Source organism: Brienomyrus brachyistius, chromosome 3, assembly GCF_023856365.1.
Source record: "Brienomyrus brachyistius isolate T26 chromosome 3, BBRACH_0.4, whole genome shotgun sequence".
Lineage (NCBI taxonomy): Eukaryota > Metazoa > Chordata > Actinopteri > Osteoglossiformes > Mormyridae > Brienomyrus > Brienomyrus brachyistius.
In genome coordinates, this window is record NC_064535.1 from 17,813,750 (window position 1) to 17,829,741 (window position 15,992).

Sequence of the window (15,992 nt, forward strand, 5' to 3'; positions counted from 1 at the left end):
AGTTGCTGTCTTTCCGGTACATTACAATACAATAGAACAAAAGAGTACAGATTAAATACAATATAAATGACATCTTATTTACAGACAGACAATGTATATAAAGTGCAAACATAAATAGAAGGTGCAAAGTGTATGGGATGTCTTAGATTGAGTTCAATGGTGTAGCAGTGAGGGAAACAGCACACAGGGTGAAGCTGGGTGGCGGTGAGCAGGGTTGCGCCATTTTCACCATCTTTCTGTCCCCTTTCTGTACGTAGCAACGATTTCAGCCGGATGGTGGCTGAAGAGTATCTGAGGTTCTTCAACTTCACTGGTCTGACGGTGGACCAAGCCCTCCGGTGCGTATGTGAAATGTTTTAGCGCAGCTGTGTCTCCATCCTGGATTCGAACGGATCCCTTCTGCTGTCAGGGTTTCGCTGTTCTGATTATGCTGCATCGCAGACATGATCATAGCTTCAGGATTGCTTTTTGAGTGGATGACCCAATGTTTCCTGTAGAGAGTGTAAGGGGTGTAGATTTGGGTTAAGGTTTGGAGATTGTAGGGACATGTCTCCACCAATACTGTGGGAATACCGTGTTGGGGGTGGGTGGGGGGGGGGCTGGGGCTTATTTGAACCCTACCAATGTTGAAACCCAAACCTATGACCTTTGAGAGTGTGGCCAAAATTCTCTGCTGTATTGGGGACATCCTGAGTGTCTTGTGGATTCCTGTCTGTCCCAGGGCCTTCCTGAAGGAGTTTGCCCTCACAGGAGAGACACAGGAGAGGGAGAGGGTACTGTCCTACTTTTCTAGGCGGTATTTCCACTGCAACCCCAAAATGATCCCGTCTGAAGGTAAGAGGAACTCTGTCTACATGTTTGATGCCTATGATTGTGCCGATTTATCCCACTGCCCTTCGTCCTTAGAGCAGAGTGTCCCTCTGTTTCAGACAGTGTCCACACCCTGACCTGCGCCCTCATGCTGCTTAACACGGACTTACATGGCCACGTAAGTGAGAGAGAGATGGAGGATATGGGTTGCCATGGGTGGACTGAGGATGTTTCCTTGGAAGGCAGGGCCAGGGATGTAAGACTGTTACAGATGTTTAAATCCTGGCCCCCCAGGATCTGGTTAATTAAAACCACCCAAATGAGGCACCAGTAGTGTATGGGGTCCGAGAGCCTCTCAGTATGAATGAGCACATTTTAAGGCTGTAGATGATGATCCGGGACAGAATGCAGTAATGATCCTAATTGGACAAATAATTGACAGATACTGGACATACCATAGGCAAAACTTTCCCTGCATATTATCCTGCATTTTCCCGTAAGATTGTTTAAGATCCAATTTAATGCTTTAGAAAACAGAGAAGGGCTCCCAGATTCTTTGGATTAGCATTTGTTTCTCTTCACTGTGGGTTTGACGGGGGTGTTTGACACAGGTTCATTCCCTTTGCCTCTGTGGAGCCACCTCATATTTCATGCTGGGCCTTTAATCTGCTAACTGGATCCCCTATCTGTTGGGCTGCCTCTGGCACAGAGGTGTTCCAGTGCAGCATGACTGCAGGTTCTGATGCAGGTCCTCAGCCCATGTGGCTGTTTGGCTGCTCTTGAGCTTAATTTGCGTGCAGGGAGTCAGTCGCAGCTTGAAGGGCAGTGGGTCTGTAAGTGACAGCTGGACACAGCTTATGTCAAAAGTCTATTCATTTCCTTTTTATTTATATCATTTGTTTGCTAAGTCTACAGAATACTGATATTTAAACTAAAAATGTGAGTGTGAACCTGATCGTGAGGTTGGGGAGTTGCACAGATTCACACGCTTTAGAATTTTCCTTTATGAAGCATTTCTGTGACACAGTTAACACTCTATTCCAAGCATGCATGATCATTAAATCTAATTTATTGTGGGAGTGATATGTTCAGTGTACAGTACAAAATATGGCATATTAAGACTGGCTACTCAGCTGATTTGGCAAAATGTTTACTTCAGGTGAGGAGCTCGCGTGATAGCAGCTTGGAGCAGGTTGGGAAGTGCTCCATTAGAGGATGGAGTTGGCGTCCCCTGCCGTCAGCGCTGACCTTCTCTGTTCTTCCTCCCAGAATATTGGCAAAAGGATGTCCTGCCTGCAGTTCATTGGCAACCTGGAAGGGCTCAATGACGGGCAAGATTTTCCCAGAGATCTGCTCAAGGTCTGTGAGTCTTTACGCACGCGTACACACACACACACACACACACACACACACACACACACACACACACACACGCGCACACACACGCGCGCACACACACACGCACACACGCACATGTAGGGTATACCTATCCTTATGGCGCACACACACACACACACACACACACAGACAGACAGACAGACAGACAGACCCAAAGTCCAGAATACATCGATCATTCAGAAGATTTAATCAGAGGACTGTCACGCTCTTCGTGAGGGATGTGAATGGTTGTTAGAATGATTGTTCCGCTTTGTGTCTGCATCTAGTGTCTCTTTCTTAATGACTGTCTCTTCCTAAATGACATCCTGTTAACTATGTTTATGGGAAACATTTTCCAGGAGCTTCCATACACAGCAGACCCAAGTCCAGGGTGATATGGAGTAAGCGCGACATGCCTAGCATGCCTGGGGGCTGGGGTTGGGCCAGGGGTGGCTTAGGCAGAGATAGCGGGTGTGTGACATGCTCAACAGTGTGCTGGGTCAGCGTGTGGAAAGTGCAGGCTGCAGTGGCGTCCTACACACTGCCCAGCTGTTATGAATCTGCAGTCAAGCTGCAGCTGTGAACAGTTCCCAGGAATGAGAAGCTAGCGTCTGTCGTGTTAACAGCTACGGAATACATTTGTGCATTGCGATGCCAAAAGTTCCTGCCCATGATAATGAAGTTTCTGTAATCACATGCATTCTGCGTCAGCATTTCCGAACACCTGTGACAGAGATTTCCATCTTGATGAGGAGAGTGTGTCTCACCTCAGATGACCAAGCAGTTTGGCTCTTATTTGTATTAATGGTGGTCAGCTGATGAATGCTGGAAGCGGCCTGGCTGTCTCAAGGCAGAGCACAGCGAGCATGTTGCCCCCAGTGAGGTGTTGTTAATGCAGGGTGTGAATTCATATGTTTCTTCAAGTATTCTCACATCCCACTCCTTCCTTCTCTCTCTCTCTCTCGTAGCAAATTCACGTTCTTCCTCTGTTCTTCATTCCATCCCTCTGTATAGTCTCACCTCCCACATCCCGCTCCTCCCCCCCGTCCTGCATGCCTGGGTGCGCAATGTTGTCTCGGGGGGGCCTTGGTGTGGGTTGGGCCTCCTCCTGAAGTGTCTCCATATCTCCAGGTGCCCCTGCTTTCGCTCTCCTAAACCCACAGCCGACCTTTTGACCTGGCTCTTCTCACAATGCCGGCCAGCTGCCCACGGAGGTGATGGGCAGCTTGTGTTTTGCCCCCGGCGAAGTGTTAGCTTAGTGCTCTTTGTAAAATGCAGGATGCCGCCTGCTCTCCTGCTCACCATGAGATTCAGCAGGTGCTCAGTGCTGCTTACGTCCGTTTTCATTACAGGATGACGTATTAACACTTTTTATGTCCTATTGCTTCATCCCTGTGTGCCTCCTTGCTCCCGTGCTCTGTAAGCTCTGCTGTACTGTATTTACTGGCCCTCTGAAGTGGTGCCATTAGGAGTACCACTGCCCCCTGCAGGAAGGTTGTGGTAATCAGGGCAGTCGTCATTGCCAGCTGGCGTTCAGTGGTAAGTCACCAGGAGGATCAGAGCTGAGGGCCCGTGGAGCCAAATGGGCCTCTCTGCCCCCATCAAAAACTGATCATTAATGTTAAGGTTAAGGTTAGCATCAGAACATTATCATAACTTTTTGCACTCTGATTTTTGTTGTTCTCAGACGTGAGTGAACATGTGGCCTTCCTCGGCTTTGCATTTTTAGCCGATGGGCTTCTCCCTGCCAGAGCGACTGTTAGAAGTGTCACATCCTTGCCTCAGCTTCACCTTGGACTATGTATATGATAGTGAAAATAAGACTAAAGCTGCAGACCTGCTTGTCCTGTCCCCAGATGTTCACGACTGGCTTAGGAAGAGATGGATTGCTGCAGCGTGTTGTGACTCGTGATTCTGTATTTCTTGTGGATCGAACTGCTTTATGAAAGGGAACTTTGAGAGAATAATGTCAGATCCCTCCTTTCCTTAACATTTAAGGCTTTGCACACATTTCTATCCGTTTGTCTGGCTAAGCTGTAAACTCCAGTTTGTGTCTTTAGACATCAACTAAATCCACACCCATCATGTTCATGTTAGATGGGTCTTGGTCTGACTGCACAGACAAGCCACCAGCAGGGTCCCCCAGAAGTGTCTCTCCCAGGCAATTGTAACAGAGACATGGGTGACAAGCAAAAAGAGGAAATGGAGAACCGGACAGTCTTTCCCACACTATCCTCAGACTCTTCTAGAACCTTTCTCAGTGGAAATTGGTACCGGACCTAGGCTTATACAGCGGCTGCTGAGTTCATGTAGGTAACCGGTGAGTTTAGTGCCGCCATAAGCCGGATACCTGCCTGCGTGATCAGAGCGCCCCCCCATGGACCTTCTCGGAGTTCCCTATTGCCGCCCCCCCTTCCCCTCTCATTCAGGTTCCTGGTCTGGGCACTTTACTCAGCCTTTCCAATGGAAGTCAAGAAGACAGGTCCCTGCGTTAGTCTGCTGTAACCTGTAGTTTGGCTCAATGTTATTGATTTTTTTTTCTTCCTGTTTGTGACGTCCTAATTAAAAAGACTCTGCAGCCAGAAGACACAGAATTAATTGCTAGTCTGAAAGTCAATATCTGTCTGCCTGATATTCACAGGTATTTATAAAGCGTCCAGATGGTCAGTCTGTGTTTCTCCCTTTTTATGAATTTTACGGGCATTTCTGTGGTGACTGTTTTTTTAAAACAGTCTGCTACCTACTCCACTTAAAACCAGTTGTGTTTACTTACAGCTATAAAATAGGGTTTTTATTACTAGTAGTTACTAATGAGCTTGTCTCCTCTCTCGTCCCATCATGTCGATAGTGATGGCCTTATATGTGTGCCATTTGAGGAATTGATTGATGTATGTTTGGGTGATTTACTCCTGCTCTGGGGGACCTCCATCTCCCATCTCTATATCCCTCCTCATCTCTCCTGCCTGGGAACAGAGACGAGTGTGGAATGCTAATTGGCATCTGAAGGAGGGAGGAGAAGAGGAGGAGGAGGAGGAATCTGTGATTGGCTGCTTGCGGGCGGAAGGAGAGGGGATGAGCATTGCACTGAGAGAGAGAGGGAGGGAGAGAGAGGAGAGAGAGAATAAGAGGGAGAGAGAGAGAGAGAGAGAGAGGAGAGCTCTCGGTCCCATCAGGTCTCTACTTCTCTGCAATACAGACAGACTTTTCATCTGCAGCAGAAGAGGGCGGCAGGTTTGGGAAGGAGACGCAAAGCAGCCTGAAGCCAGGGCTGAGAACCGCTGGGGTCAGACGCAGCATCTTGATGGGGACATACTGATCTGGCAGGAGCAGAAGCTCTCTTGCAGTTTGGGCTCCTCTTTGGGCCCCCTGCTCCGTGGATCCGGGACTGACCGGACCTGCAGCTAGCTGCCATTCACTCTGGCAAGCAAAGTCGGCATCCTCCCGCTTCCTCCTGATGAAATTCCTGGCAACGCTCTTCCGTTTTCCTTCTGCGTGAGGTTTAAGAATTGCCACCCCAGACCGGGAGGAAGCCGTCCTTCGGCCTGCGTCTGGGTGTTTTCCTGTCGCCGACCTTTTCCACCCCTACGTGTGGCTGCTACCAGGGCTGCAGAGCGTAGTGGTACCCACCCATCATGGTGAGGCCAGCGGAAACGATCTGGCTCTCAAGACCGTGCAAACTGCACAGGTAAAGAGAGCGCCCCCTGCTGCCGGGGCAGAGAGAGCGTCCTCTGCTGCCACAGGGTCTGTGGATTCAGCCTTTGCAGGCGCCAAACCCTCAGGCTTGCTTTGGAGCCAGCCAGAGGGCTCTCTGGTCAGCTGGCTCTGAGTTCCATGCATTATGGATATGGACGGATGTATTATTGAGGTGCCGTGCTCCCCAGGCTCTACCTGCACGTGAGGCTCTGCTGTTACCCCTGTGAGCGGTTGCCTGCCATCACCGTCAGCCGTGACCGAGGGGCCCAGAGAGGTACGCCGTGGTCCAGCACGAAAGACTGGAGGAGTAGCGGCTTGCATCCACGAGGTGTGAGTTGGTCAGATACCTGATTCCCAAAGTTCCCAGACTGCCCCCCTGGAGACATGATTGGCGTAAATAGCCTTCACTCAGCGGGTCGTCTGCGCTCCCACTCGCTCTGCTCCGTGCGCTATGGCCATGACTTCCGAGTGACGGACCCTTTCCGGTACCCGCGTCCCCCGCGCTCCCCGCTCCCTCAAGCCTCAGGCCTTCCCCGACCTGCTGGGCAAGTCACAGGATGGCCAGAGCCACCCCAAGGCTCGCAAGAAAAAGGTAAAGCAGTGGCACAACCTGGGCCCAGGTCACCCCCTATGGTATTTCTCTCTGCTGTTTATGTTTTTATGAATGAAGTTGCTTTGCTTGCATGCTGACGTCTCTGGAATTTTCTTTGTTCATTTTAAATGGTACCTGGTGACCGAGGAAAATGTGTTCCTCTGATTGATAAGCTTTTTGGAAGTTAGACTTTGATTATATCAAATATAAAACAAAGAAATAAATAAAAAATATCAAAGCCTCTCGACACCTGTGATCACTTAGTTTGATCTTGTTTGAGCTGCGGTGATTCATGTTCTCTTTAGCTGTCTGCATTTGGTCCATGAAAGGTGAATTAAGAGGCTTTTGTTGTGTTTTATTTGCTCACATGAACAAGGCGGAGTTGGCCTCTGCTGTGCTATGGTTTTGACAAACACCACTCTGTTTCCCTGCTTCTGGCTTCTCTTGGGGGTGGTAATCTGGGCTCCCACGTCGTAAAACCGGAGAGGCCACCGGCAGAGAGATGGGGGGGGGGGGATCTCTCATTGGACCTTCAGAAGACAAACTAGATCTTTACAAACAGGCAGAGAAACCTGGTTGGGCAAAGAACAAAGCTGAAGATTGATGGACTCCCAGGAGATGACATGATGTCCCCATTATTTATGACTTTGTTACAGCTGGGTAATATATTTCCTAAGGGACCTTCAACAGGGCCATGCAGTTGCACGCTCTTCCCACAGGGGGCTCTGCCTTGGATGTGCTTGGAAGTGCCAGCCTAGTTGCTTGCATTTGGATCATCATTCACATACATACCATGCGTAACTGTGCAGTGGGATTTGGGAGGACAGTAGCTGGGATCGAGCTTACATGGTCTGTAGGTGGGGGCCTGGCCGGGATTGGACGGGGCCTTGGCGTGGGCAGCAGGGGCCACTTGGCTGCTGTGTACCCGACTCCTGACCTTTCCTCCACTGGCCGAGGGTGACTGTTAAATGAAACACACCCTTTGTTAGTATGCTTAGCTGCCGGCGCTGTTCCAGAGGGGGGAGATATGGCGAAAAATGCACAGTTCTCACTGCTGTCGCGGCAGAATCGAAATCGAGTCAAGCCAACGGGCGGCGTCTCCAGGCTGCTTATCCATGACTCTGTACTCTGTATCTCAACGTGGTCGTGCATAATCAGATGTGATTTTGTTTCCCTGAACTCCTTACTGATGGTGTTTTAAAGGAGCATTTCTTGATAGCACTTGAACTTCCACTGTGCATGTGCATGTGCCTTGTGTCTGTAGTGCCTCTCCTTTCCAGCCTGACTGTCTGATTTCTGCTCCTGCAGACGCTGTACAACTCCATCAAGAATGAGAAGTTGCAGTGGACCATGTGAGTGTCGTCGTGCGGGCATGTCGCACTGCCGCCGCGTGTGAATGTTGTAAGGTCTGTTTGTGTGCATCTGTGTCTCTAGCATTTTTCTCCGGAACCCATCATGGTCAGCTCTCTGCGAGCTGCCGTTGCACTAGACTGACTTCCACAACAGGGGTGTTTACATCCAAATAAGGAGCAGCAAACCCTCCCTTCACGTGACCTTGGTGTCACCCTCGTCCTGTCCCTTCTCAGGACATTAAAGTCGTGTCACATCTGTTGGTGCAGTGGCAGAGGTTGGCAGGGTTGTAAGGGATCATTTCAGGAGGGTGCAGTAGATGGGAGATGTTGGCAGCTAGTGGGACAGACATTGGACAGAAATAGGTTTTGGACAGAGATATGATGAAGTCTCCTGGTGACACAGGTGCTGCCCCCTGTGGCAGCCGCGGGTACAGGAGGAGGTCTGTAAGCCGTCAGTTCTGGGCAGAGTGCCCACCACAGGAATCAATTACCCAGAAGTCTGTGGGGAGCCACGTCACCCCTGGGACCCGGCCACCTCAGGAGAGAAGCTTCTGGGCTTTTAATCCATCCCTCCTGAATGGGTGGTTGGAGCAGGTGGGAGCAGGTGGCCCCCCACTTTTTACCCTCAGCTTCTGTGGTGGCTACAGGTGGGTTTGTCAAGTGTGACCATCTCTGCTCTTCTTCGTCTGTCCTTGTGTATTGGGGGTTATTATTCCAAACCCGGCCTCTGTCATCTCCTAAGCCACTAATTAAAAGCAGGTCATTTCAGGCTTTGTTGCCATAGTCACAGCTCCCCACTGCAATTATGGGTTGTGGGCTGAAGGCACCCTGATTGCGGGTGCAAACGTTTTGGCAGTAAAAACCTGGGCATCTCTTACAGCAATGTGATAAGCTTGGACTCCCTGCGATGGCTGTGTGGAGACACTGTCAGTCAGTTGTTTCTGAAGTAATGTCTAGCTAACGTTGACACACATTTGCCAAAAACATCAATGCAGTGGTGTGCCTCTCCACCAGGAGGCAGAGTGATGAGGGCCCATGAGAAGCAGGCTGCCTCATTTAGAGTCAGCTTAGCGGCACCTCAGTTGCAGCCACGGCCTGTAACCCATATAAACACATGAAGAGTCACTGATGTCATCCTTAATGTGCCCCCCCCAGCTGTGGACTTCTTTCTGGCTCTTTCTGGCTCCGCCTCTCTCCTCTGTCGGTGTTCATTTCAGCAGACATTTGTTAAACTTTGCCTCTTGTGAGTTTCTTTCTTTCTTTTTTCTCCTCTTCCCTCCTTTCCTCTTCTCCCTCTTACTTCTCGCCTTTTCTCCTCTTCCCCCCTTCTTTCCTCTTCTCCCTCTTACTTCTCACCTTTTCTCCTCTTCCCTCCTTCTTTCCTCTTCTCCCTCTCACTTCCCACCTTTTCTCCTCTTCCCTCCTTCTTTCCTCTTCTCCCTCTCACTTCCCGCCTTTTCTCCTCTTCCCTCCTTCTTTCCTCTTCTCCCTCTTACTTCTCACCTTTTCTCCTCTTCCCTCCTTCTTTCCTCTTCTCCCTCTCACTTCCCGCCTTTTCTTCTCTTCCCCCCTTCTTTCCTCTTCTCCCTCTCACTTCCCGCCTTTTCTTCTCTTCCCCCTTCTTTCCTCTTCTCCCTCATGCTTCCCACCTTTTCTCCTTTTCCTTGTGTTTCCTTTTCAGTTTTCCTTGTATGTCTCGGTTACCTGGGCAACAGGCAAAAAGCAGACACCCTCACCTCATTTTTTTGGCCATGCTGGGGGTTAATGGGAGGGGGGCGGGTTACACCTGCACCTGTCATGTTCAGCCATTTTCTTTATGCTGTATTTCTTTCTCTCTCATTGGGGGGGGGGCTGCTGTATTTATTATGATTCACAATCTGTGCAAGATGAGTGATTGTTGCAGCCGGAAACAGGCTGGTGTTTATGTAACAGAGAGCTGTGTGTTGGATCTGCTGTTCCTCAGATCTCTCCCGATGACCTGTGCCGTTGCCAGCGCTTACTGGCGATTAGGGATTTTCCATCGCAACGGACAAGCCTGAAATGGTTCAATGTTTTAGCATCTGAAAATATTTGTTGTTAATATTTGCCTTCATTAGTGTTGTCCTACCGTCCCCGACCCCGATGGAGCCAGGCGAGTGTGATCTTTCACTGCAGTGAGATAAAGGCAGTGGGGGTGAAATTGATGGTTGGACCAAATAGGATGGTGTGTGTGTGTGTGTGTGTGTGTGTGGGGGGGTGCTGTATGTGTGGCTCTGCTAGCAAGTTGTAGGATAGAATGGAGGACACTTGTCTCCTCATATCACCGCTGTCCAATCAGGAGAGCATCTGGGTGAGGTTCCAGGAGTGACAGCAATGCTCAGCATCTCCCAGTGCACCCGTCATTTCCACCTGGTTGCTTTGATACAGGAGAACGCTTCCCCCTGGAGAAACAAGCAGAGGACAAAAGTGGATTTAGTAATCGGATGGTCCATACTTGGCTGTAAATACACCTCTGTGTCATGTTCTGATAAACAGATAAGGCAAAAAATCAGATCTGACTGCATTATGGTTTGCTTCACCAGGTTAGAAGAATTAAGCTCAGCAGGTAGTGAAAGAAAATTATGTTTAATTGATCGTCATGTTGGTGTAAAACTATGATATTATATCTTAGTGTGTCAGCTTGGCCATTTCAAAACATCTGCTAAAGTCACCCTGTTATTTGCAGCAACTATGCAATTGACCCATATATTTTTTGACTTGACCACTAGCATACCATCTTTAGCCAATCAATTCCTCATCAGATTATTCAGCTAATTAAGCTGATTCATTGAATGAGCTGGTGGCGAAGTTTAATGGATACATGAGATGGCTGGGTTGCCCCTATAGAGAGTGGGAGCTGAAGTGGTGTTCATCTAACCATCCAAGATAGCAGATAACTTTTTGAAGAACATAAATTCTTTTTGACTTTTATTGTCTTACTGTTCATTTGGATTTCTTATTTATATATTTTTAATGCTTTAAGCATTTTCTTTGCCGAATTTTATCAAATTCGAGATCATGATCACATGAGACACGGCATTCCATTGTCTCCATAGCGATGAGGAGGAGCTGCGCAAGTCGTTCTCAGAGCTGGCGGATGGCCGCACGGACTCCGCCTCCCACACCATGAAGCGAGTCAGCAGTGGGAGTAACCCCTTCGCAGGAGTGGCGCAGCAGCCGGGCGCTCTGCTCTACAAGAACGGATTCCTGGTGCGCAAAGTCCATGCCGATTCCGACGGCAAGAAAAGTGCGTAACTCTGCCCACGCTAAAAACCTGTTTGCTCACCACCTATTCCCCATCGTTCTAGCTCTGTCTGCCAGAATCTTTACACCGAATGATTTCAGTGTTAACAAACTCCTGAGGCTTGCGAAACAGGACCTGGGAGGAATGCCTTTCTTGTCTCTGCTGAATCTGAGACGAATGGTGTGTTTTTTCTTTTAGCAATTTTGAGTCAATCATGATTTCTTTGCTCACAATGAAAGTGAGGTTTAATCAGAGTTGCATCATAGGATCATAGACCTAAGCACTATTCTTTGCACTTTTGAGTGTCATGTAACGTTCACCGGCTTCCCCAGAAACCCCCCATTCTGCTGTCATAGTTCCCTGAATGCTGTTTGTGTCCTGCAGCTCCTCGGGGAAAGAGGGGCTGGAAGGCCTTCTATGCAGTGCTGAAGGGCCTCATCCTATACCTGCAGAAGGTAGCTGCCCCGACCCCCCTGTCACAGCACCCCATGTCCTGTGACAAAATACTGTAGATAAATACCCTGGGTGGCTCCAGGTCAAACACAGAGGGGATGCTGATTCACGGCAAGACTTTGATGTCATGTTATGTAAATATGTTGATTTTTACATCCAGGAGGCTTCTTCGCCATACGTTTTGTTTTTTGGTATTTTGGTATTTTGATTGTCTTTGTTTATTAGGCACATGATGTTTCCTGCCTCTCCCATTGGCCACAGGGTGAGTATCGGCCAGAGAAGCAGCTGTCCGATGAGGACCTGAAGAATGCTGTGTCCATCCACCACTCGCTGGCCATGCGGGCATCCGACTACAGCAAGAGGCCCAATGTGTTCTACCTGCGCACTGCTGACTGGAGGGTCTTCCTTTTCCAGGCTCCGTGAGTCCCCCCCCCCCCCCCAGAACCCTGAGGATGGTACAGTCCTGCTGCAGATGGCTTGAACAGCCAGAGAGCAGATGTTAATGGGTGCGTTCGACTTGGGCTTAGGTCTGTCTGCATCTGACGTGACGTGGAGCGAGATCTCCCAGCGGCTGCAGGAGTGGAGTATAAACTGACTGCAGCCAAGTCGGACAACTTCTACTAGTATGCCAGACCTGACTGCAATGGCAGCACTGCCAGGAGGGTGTACATAATCTATACAAATATCACCTGCATGCACATTACTTCTTTTACAATAACCAACTAGCCAGGAAAAAAGATCAAATGCATTTATTTCAAGGATTCAAAGTTTTTATTGTTATGTACAGAGTACAATGCAATTCTTACTTGAATGCCTTCTTCACAGACTAGACGATGAAACAAAGCAGCGAAACATTACAGTAACCAACAATAAATAAACAACTAACTTACGTGTACTATTGCAGCATTTATGTCATTTATTTAAACTTAATTTTACCAGGTAAATTAACTGAAAACCAGTTCTCACTGCTTTTCGGGAGAAATAGCAGATAAGGCATCGGAAGTTCCTGGGATACAAGCGTCATGCGTGTGACTAAAATTTTCAACCAAAATGGGCAAAGCTGAGGTGGTTCCAGTTTGTGCAGCCGGCTGAGAGGCGCTGCACGATCTGTCTTAGGTCGTCTTGCTCTCGCGAGGTTTTTGTACCATGTGACATGTGGTGATGTTTTGCAGTGTCGGCTTAAGTAGGACAAAAAAATCTAACTATGATGCATTGCATCAGGACCAGAATGCATTGCTTTTAAGCCAGCTCTGTAAGTGGCTGCATGAAGTCGAACGCACCCGATGTTAGGATGGTTAGCAGGATTGTTTAAGACGATTAAATGAATGCAGGTTGTTATGTTAAAAGAGACCATGATGTTGACTAAGACAAAGCAGCATGTGTGTGAAGCGGCTTCTTACGCTGTGAGTGTGTTTCACATCCTCCTACAGCAATGCAGAGCAGATGCAGTCCTGGATCACCTGCATTAATACGGTGGCAGCCATGTTCTCAGCTCCACCTTTCCCTGCAGCCATTGGCTCCCAGAAGAAGTTCAGTCGGCCCCTGTTGCCAGGTTCCACCACTAAACTGTCTGAGGTATTTGACCTGTAATGTAAATATAAACCCAACCCTAATCTAACCCCAATTTCAACCCTAACTTTAGGGTCACCTCTGCACATCCTCACACAGCCGCTCACCATAACTACTCCAACAACAACTATTTTTCCTCTACTCTTTCTTGGTTGACCTCTGCTCTGTGAAAGTCAGTGCTGCCACCTACTGGAAATACTGAGTCAATTTTCCTTGCACATGCACAGTCAATGTGCACAGACGAACATGATTTCCCCGCAGACACAAAAATCTGGGCTTACATGCACGCTGTCTGGCGCATATCACTGGTGACAACATTTCTGTCACTTTTTGTGCAGAAAGGTGAGGTATGAATTGGCCTTACCCCTATCCCTAACCTGCCTTAATAAAATCCCTTTCCCTAAATTTGGTATTTACTCCAAGCCCTTCTGTTGCACCACCACAGGATTCCCCCTCTGTACCAGTCACATTGCCACTGAGGCTGTTGGGGTCTGTTTTGGCAGGAGGAGCAGGTGCAGTCCCATGAGACTCGTTTGCAAACCGCTTCTTCAGAGCTAAACGAGCTGCGTTCCTCCCCTCCGGACCGCAAAGTCAAAGGTCGTGAGCTAGAGGAGTACCGCCAGAGAGAGGAATACCTAGAATTTGAGGTGAGAAATGACCACTGCGAGCTCTGAGAAGTGTAATTATTGTTTTAGACAGTTTTGGCTTGTGAATAATTAGTATAGATATACATGCAATGAAGGCTTGGAATTTTCTGTATTGACTATAAAAAACTGCCAGAGTTCTGATCAATTTAGAAAAGACTGTAAATTGAAAAAAATGTGTGGGTACCCAGCACAAGACTGTAGAAACAGCGAAGACCCCGTGGATTGTCATGCACAGGGCAGAGTGTTGCTTCCTTTTCTTGATGTCCTTTTGTCATTTTTTATTGCTAGAAAACGCGGTACGGGACCTACGCCATGCTGCTGCGCGCCAAGATCCGAATCGGAGAAGTGGATCTCTCTGCATTCGAGTCCCGTCTCCATGATAACGGTGGGCTGCAGCACACCTACTCCAGCCCCACGCTCCAGCCGGAGTCCATCCACAGGAGCCAGGCAGGCAGCAGCAAGGCCACTAGACGCGGGGATGGCCAGAGGCACAGCTACCGACAGGCCGTCAAACCATGATGGGGCTGCTGGGCCTCTGGGAAGGGGGTGGAGCCCATCAGTCCTTCCTGGACTCCTTCGCCAATCATGGAAGCTGACAGTCATGTGACTGAATTGATTGTTGGTAGGAAAAGGACAGAATGGCCAATAGCAACACAGATCATTGCCAGCTTCCTGGACCACCATGTGGATGTTTATTTCGTTTAACCATCTAATAAGGGGATCGACTTTGCTCAGCTTAATTTTTAAAATTCAGTCTGGAGCACAAAATTCCAGATCTCAGTAGTCTGAGGGTCACTTGATAAACATCACCTACGTGATGTTCCTCCACCAGAGACCAGTGCCGTGTTCAGAGCGTTTGTGTCTCACTCTTGCTGGCTGTATGGCTCCTCTGTGAGGTAGGCCCTTCTATACATCATCAACAAGATGGGGGCACGAGGTGGGTGTGGGGGGGGGGGGGGGGGCTCGGCTCAGCAGTATGCATTTCTGCCAGGGGGATTTGAGGTCATAGGGCTCAGCTCCAAGCTGGTGGGGGGGGGGCACGTTGGCTGCAGGCTGGTGCTGGTTGGCCAGAGACGGAGAATCTCGATGGAACTGGCCAGAGAGTCGAGCCAGCAGGCAGCACTGGGAGCTGGGATCCCTGCCTGAAGTCATTCAGAGTCCTTCTGCCCGCTCTAACTCTCCATGCACTGCACTGCCTCTCCCTCCCTCTGGCACACGCGCTGCCTCCGGTGGCCACGGATCCGAGCTCGGTGATGGGAGCTGAATCATCAAAGTCTTTTCCATGTCCTGCCTAGGAGGGATATTTTTGCTGGAGAAATTGTTTTGAGTCAACATTTTGTTGTTTTGTTTTTTTTTGTTTCCATTTCCTTCGAATTTACTGTGAAAACGACCACGGAACCAACTTCATACTAGGCTAATTTATTTATTTATTGAGGCAATGATGCAAGTCATCTATTTATTTCAGAGGATATGCAGATTATTTTTCTGTTCTGACTTGCACATGCCCACCAGGTACAGCAGGATTGCTCTGTCAGGTTGGCTCAACGTTCTTTTGTCCTGCTCGCTGTATGAAATTTTCAATCCCTTTTCCAGTTCAGTAGTCAGACTGGCATGTGTATTCTCTTATTCTTCGAGCCATGAAGAGTCAGCAGAAGGCACATGTAAGGTCCAGTCTTTCGTCTTTACCTCGCTGGCCAAGGAGGCTCATGGGAAAAGAGACTGTAATCTCAGATTCTGTTTAGGCACCTTAAACTCACCTTTGGTTATAAATGCATTTTATCTCAGGCGGTAGCTACAATGATAAATAGTCTGGCTTTTTTGGATGTATCTCAATGATAGTTCATATTTCCATGCCACTGCACCCGGAAGATTTATAATTATGAAAATGACTGGGTATTGCTATGTATCAAATGTCATATAGATTTGTGTAATTGCAAATGAAAATTGCAAAAAAGATTATAAATCTCCTTTAGAGATTTGGCAATGTGTAAATATACTAGAACAGGTCTCATGCCTCATGTCATATTTTTGTCACAAGGTATTTTCTACTCAGGAGCACGTTGTCCACAATGGAAAACCATACACAGTAATTCCAGCACTCAATCAATAGAGGGAGCCATTTTCTTCTAGAAACATCTCCACCCAGTATATTGCAGAGGATAGTTATTGGCTGGTCACGGCACTGCTGGATCGTGGCTGGTTGATTCTGAGGCACTGGGCCGTTTAAACTTCAGCTG

The 15,992-nt window shown here is 48.5% G+C and overlaps 1 protein-coding gene across 8 annotated transcripts in view; it reads left to right on the forward strand.

Annotated features, from left to right (window-relative positions):
• The window catches only part of LOC125739345 (uncharacterized), a 42,696-nt gene extending 28,005 nt beyond the window's left edge, over positions 1–14,691 (forward strand). For 7 of the 8 annotated variants that reach the window (XM_049009357.1, XM_049009359.1, XM_049009356.1 and 4 more), the window contains exons 7-17: positions 258–338; positions 722–834; positions 930–988; positions 2,080–2,169; positions 7,781–7,824; positions 10,899–11,089; positions 11,471–11,541; positions 11,801–11,958; positions 12,970–13,114; positions 13,612–13,755; positions 14,044–14,691. In XM_049009357.1, the coding sequence (XP_048865314.1) occupies positions 258–338; positions 722–834; positions 930–988; positions 2,080–2,169; positions 7,781–7,824; positions 10,899–11,089; positions 11,471–11,541; positions 11,801–11,958; positions 12,970–13,114; positions 13,612–13,755; positions 14,044–14,274 (1,327 nt within the window). In that variant the 3' untranslated portion in view covers positions 14,275–14,691. Of the gene's footprint in view, positions 1–257; positions 339–721; positions 835–929; positions 989–2,079; positions 2,170–7,780; positions 7,825–10,898; positions 11,090–11,470; positions 11,542–11,800; positions 11,959–12,066; positions 13,115–13,611; positions 13,756–14,043 lie in introns of those variants that run through there. The other variant, XM_049009363.1, reaches the window with a different exon arrangement.
• Positions 14,692–15,992: the final 1,301 nt, after the last annotated feature.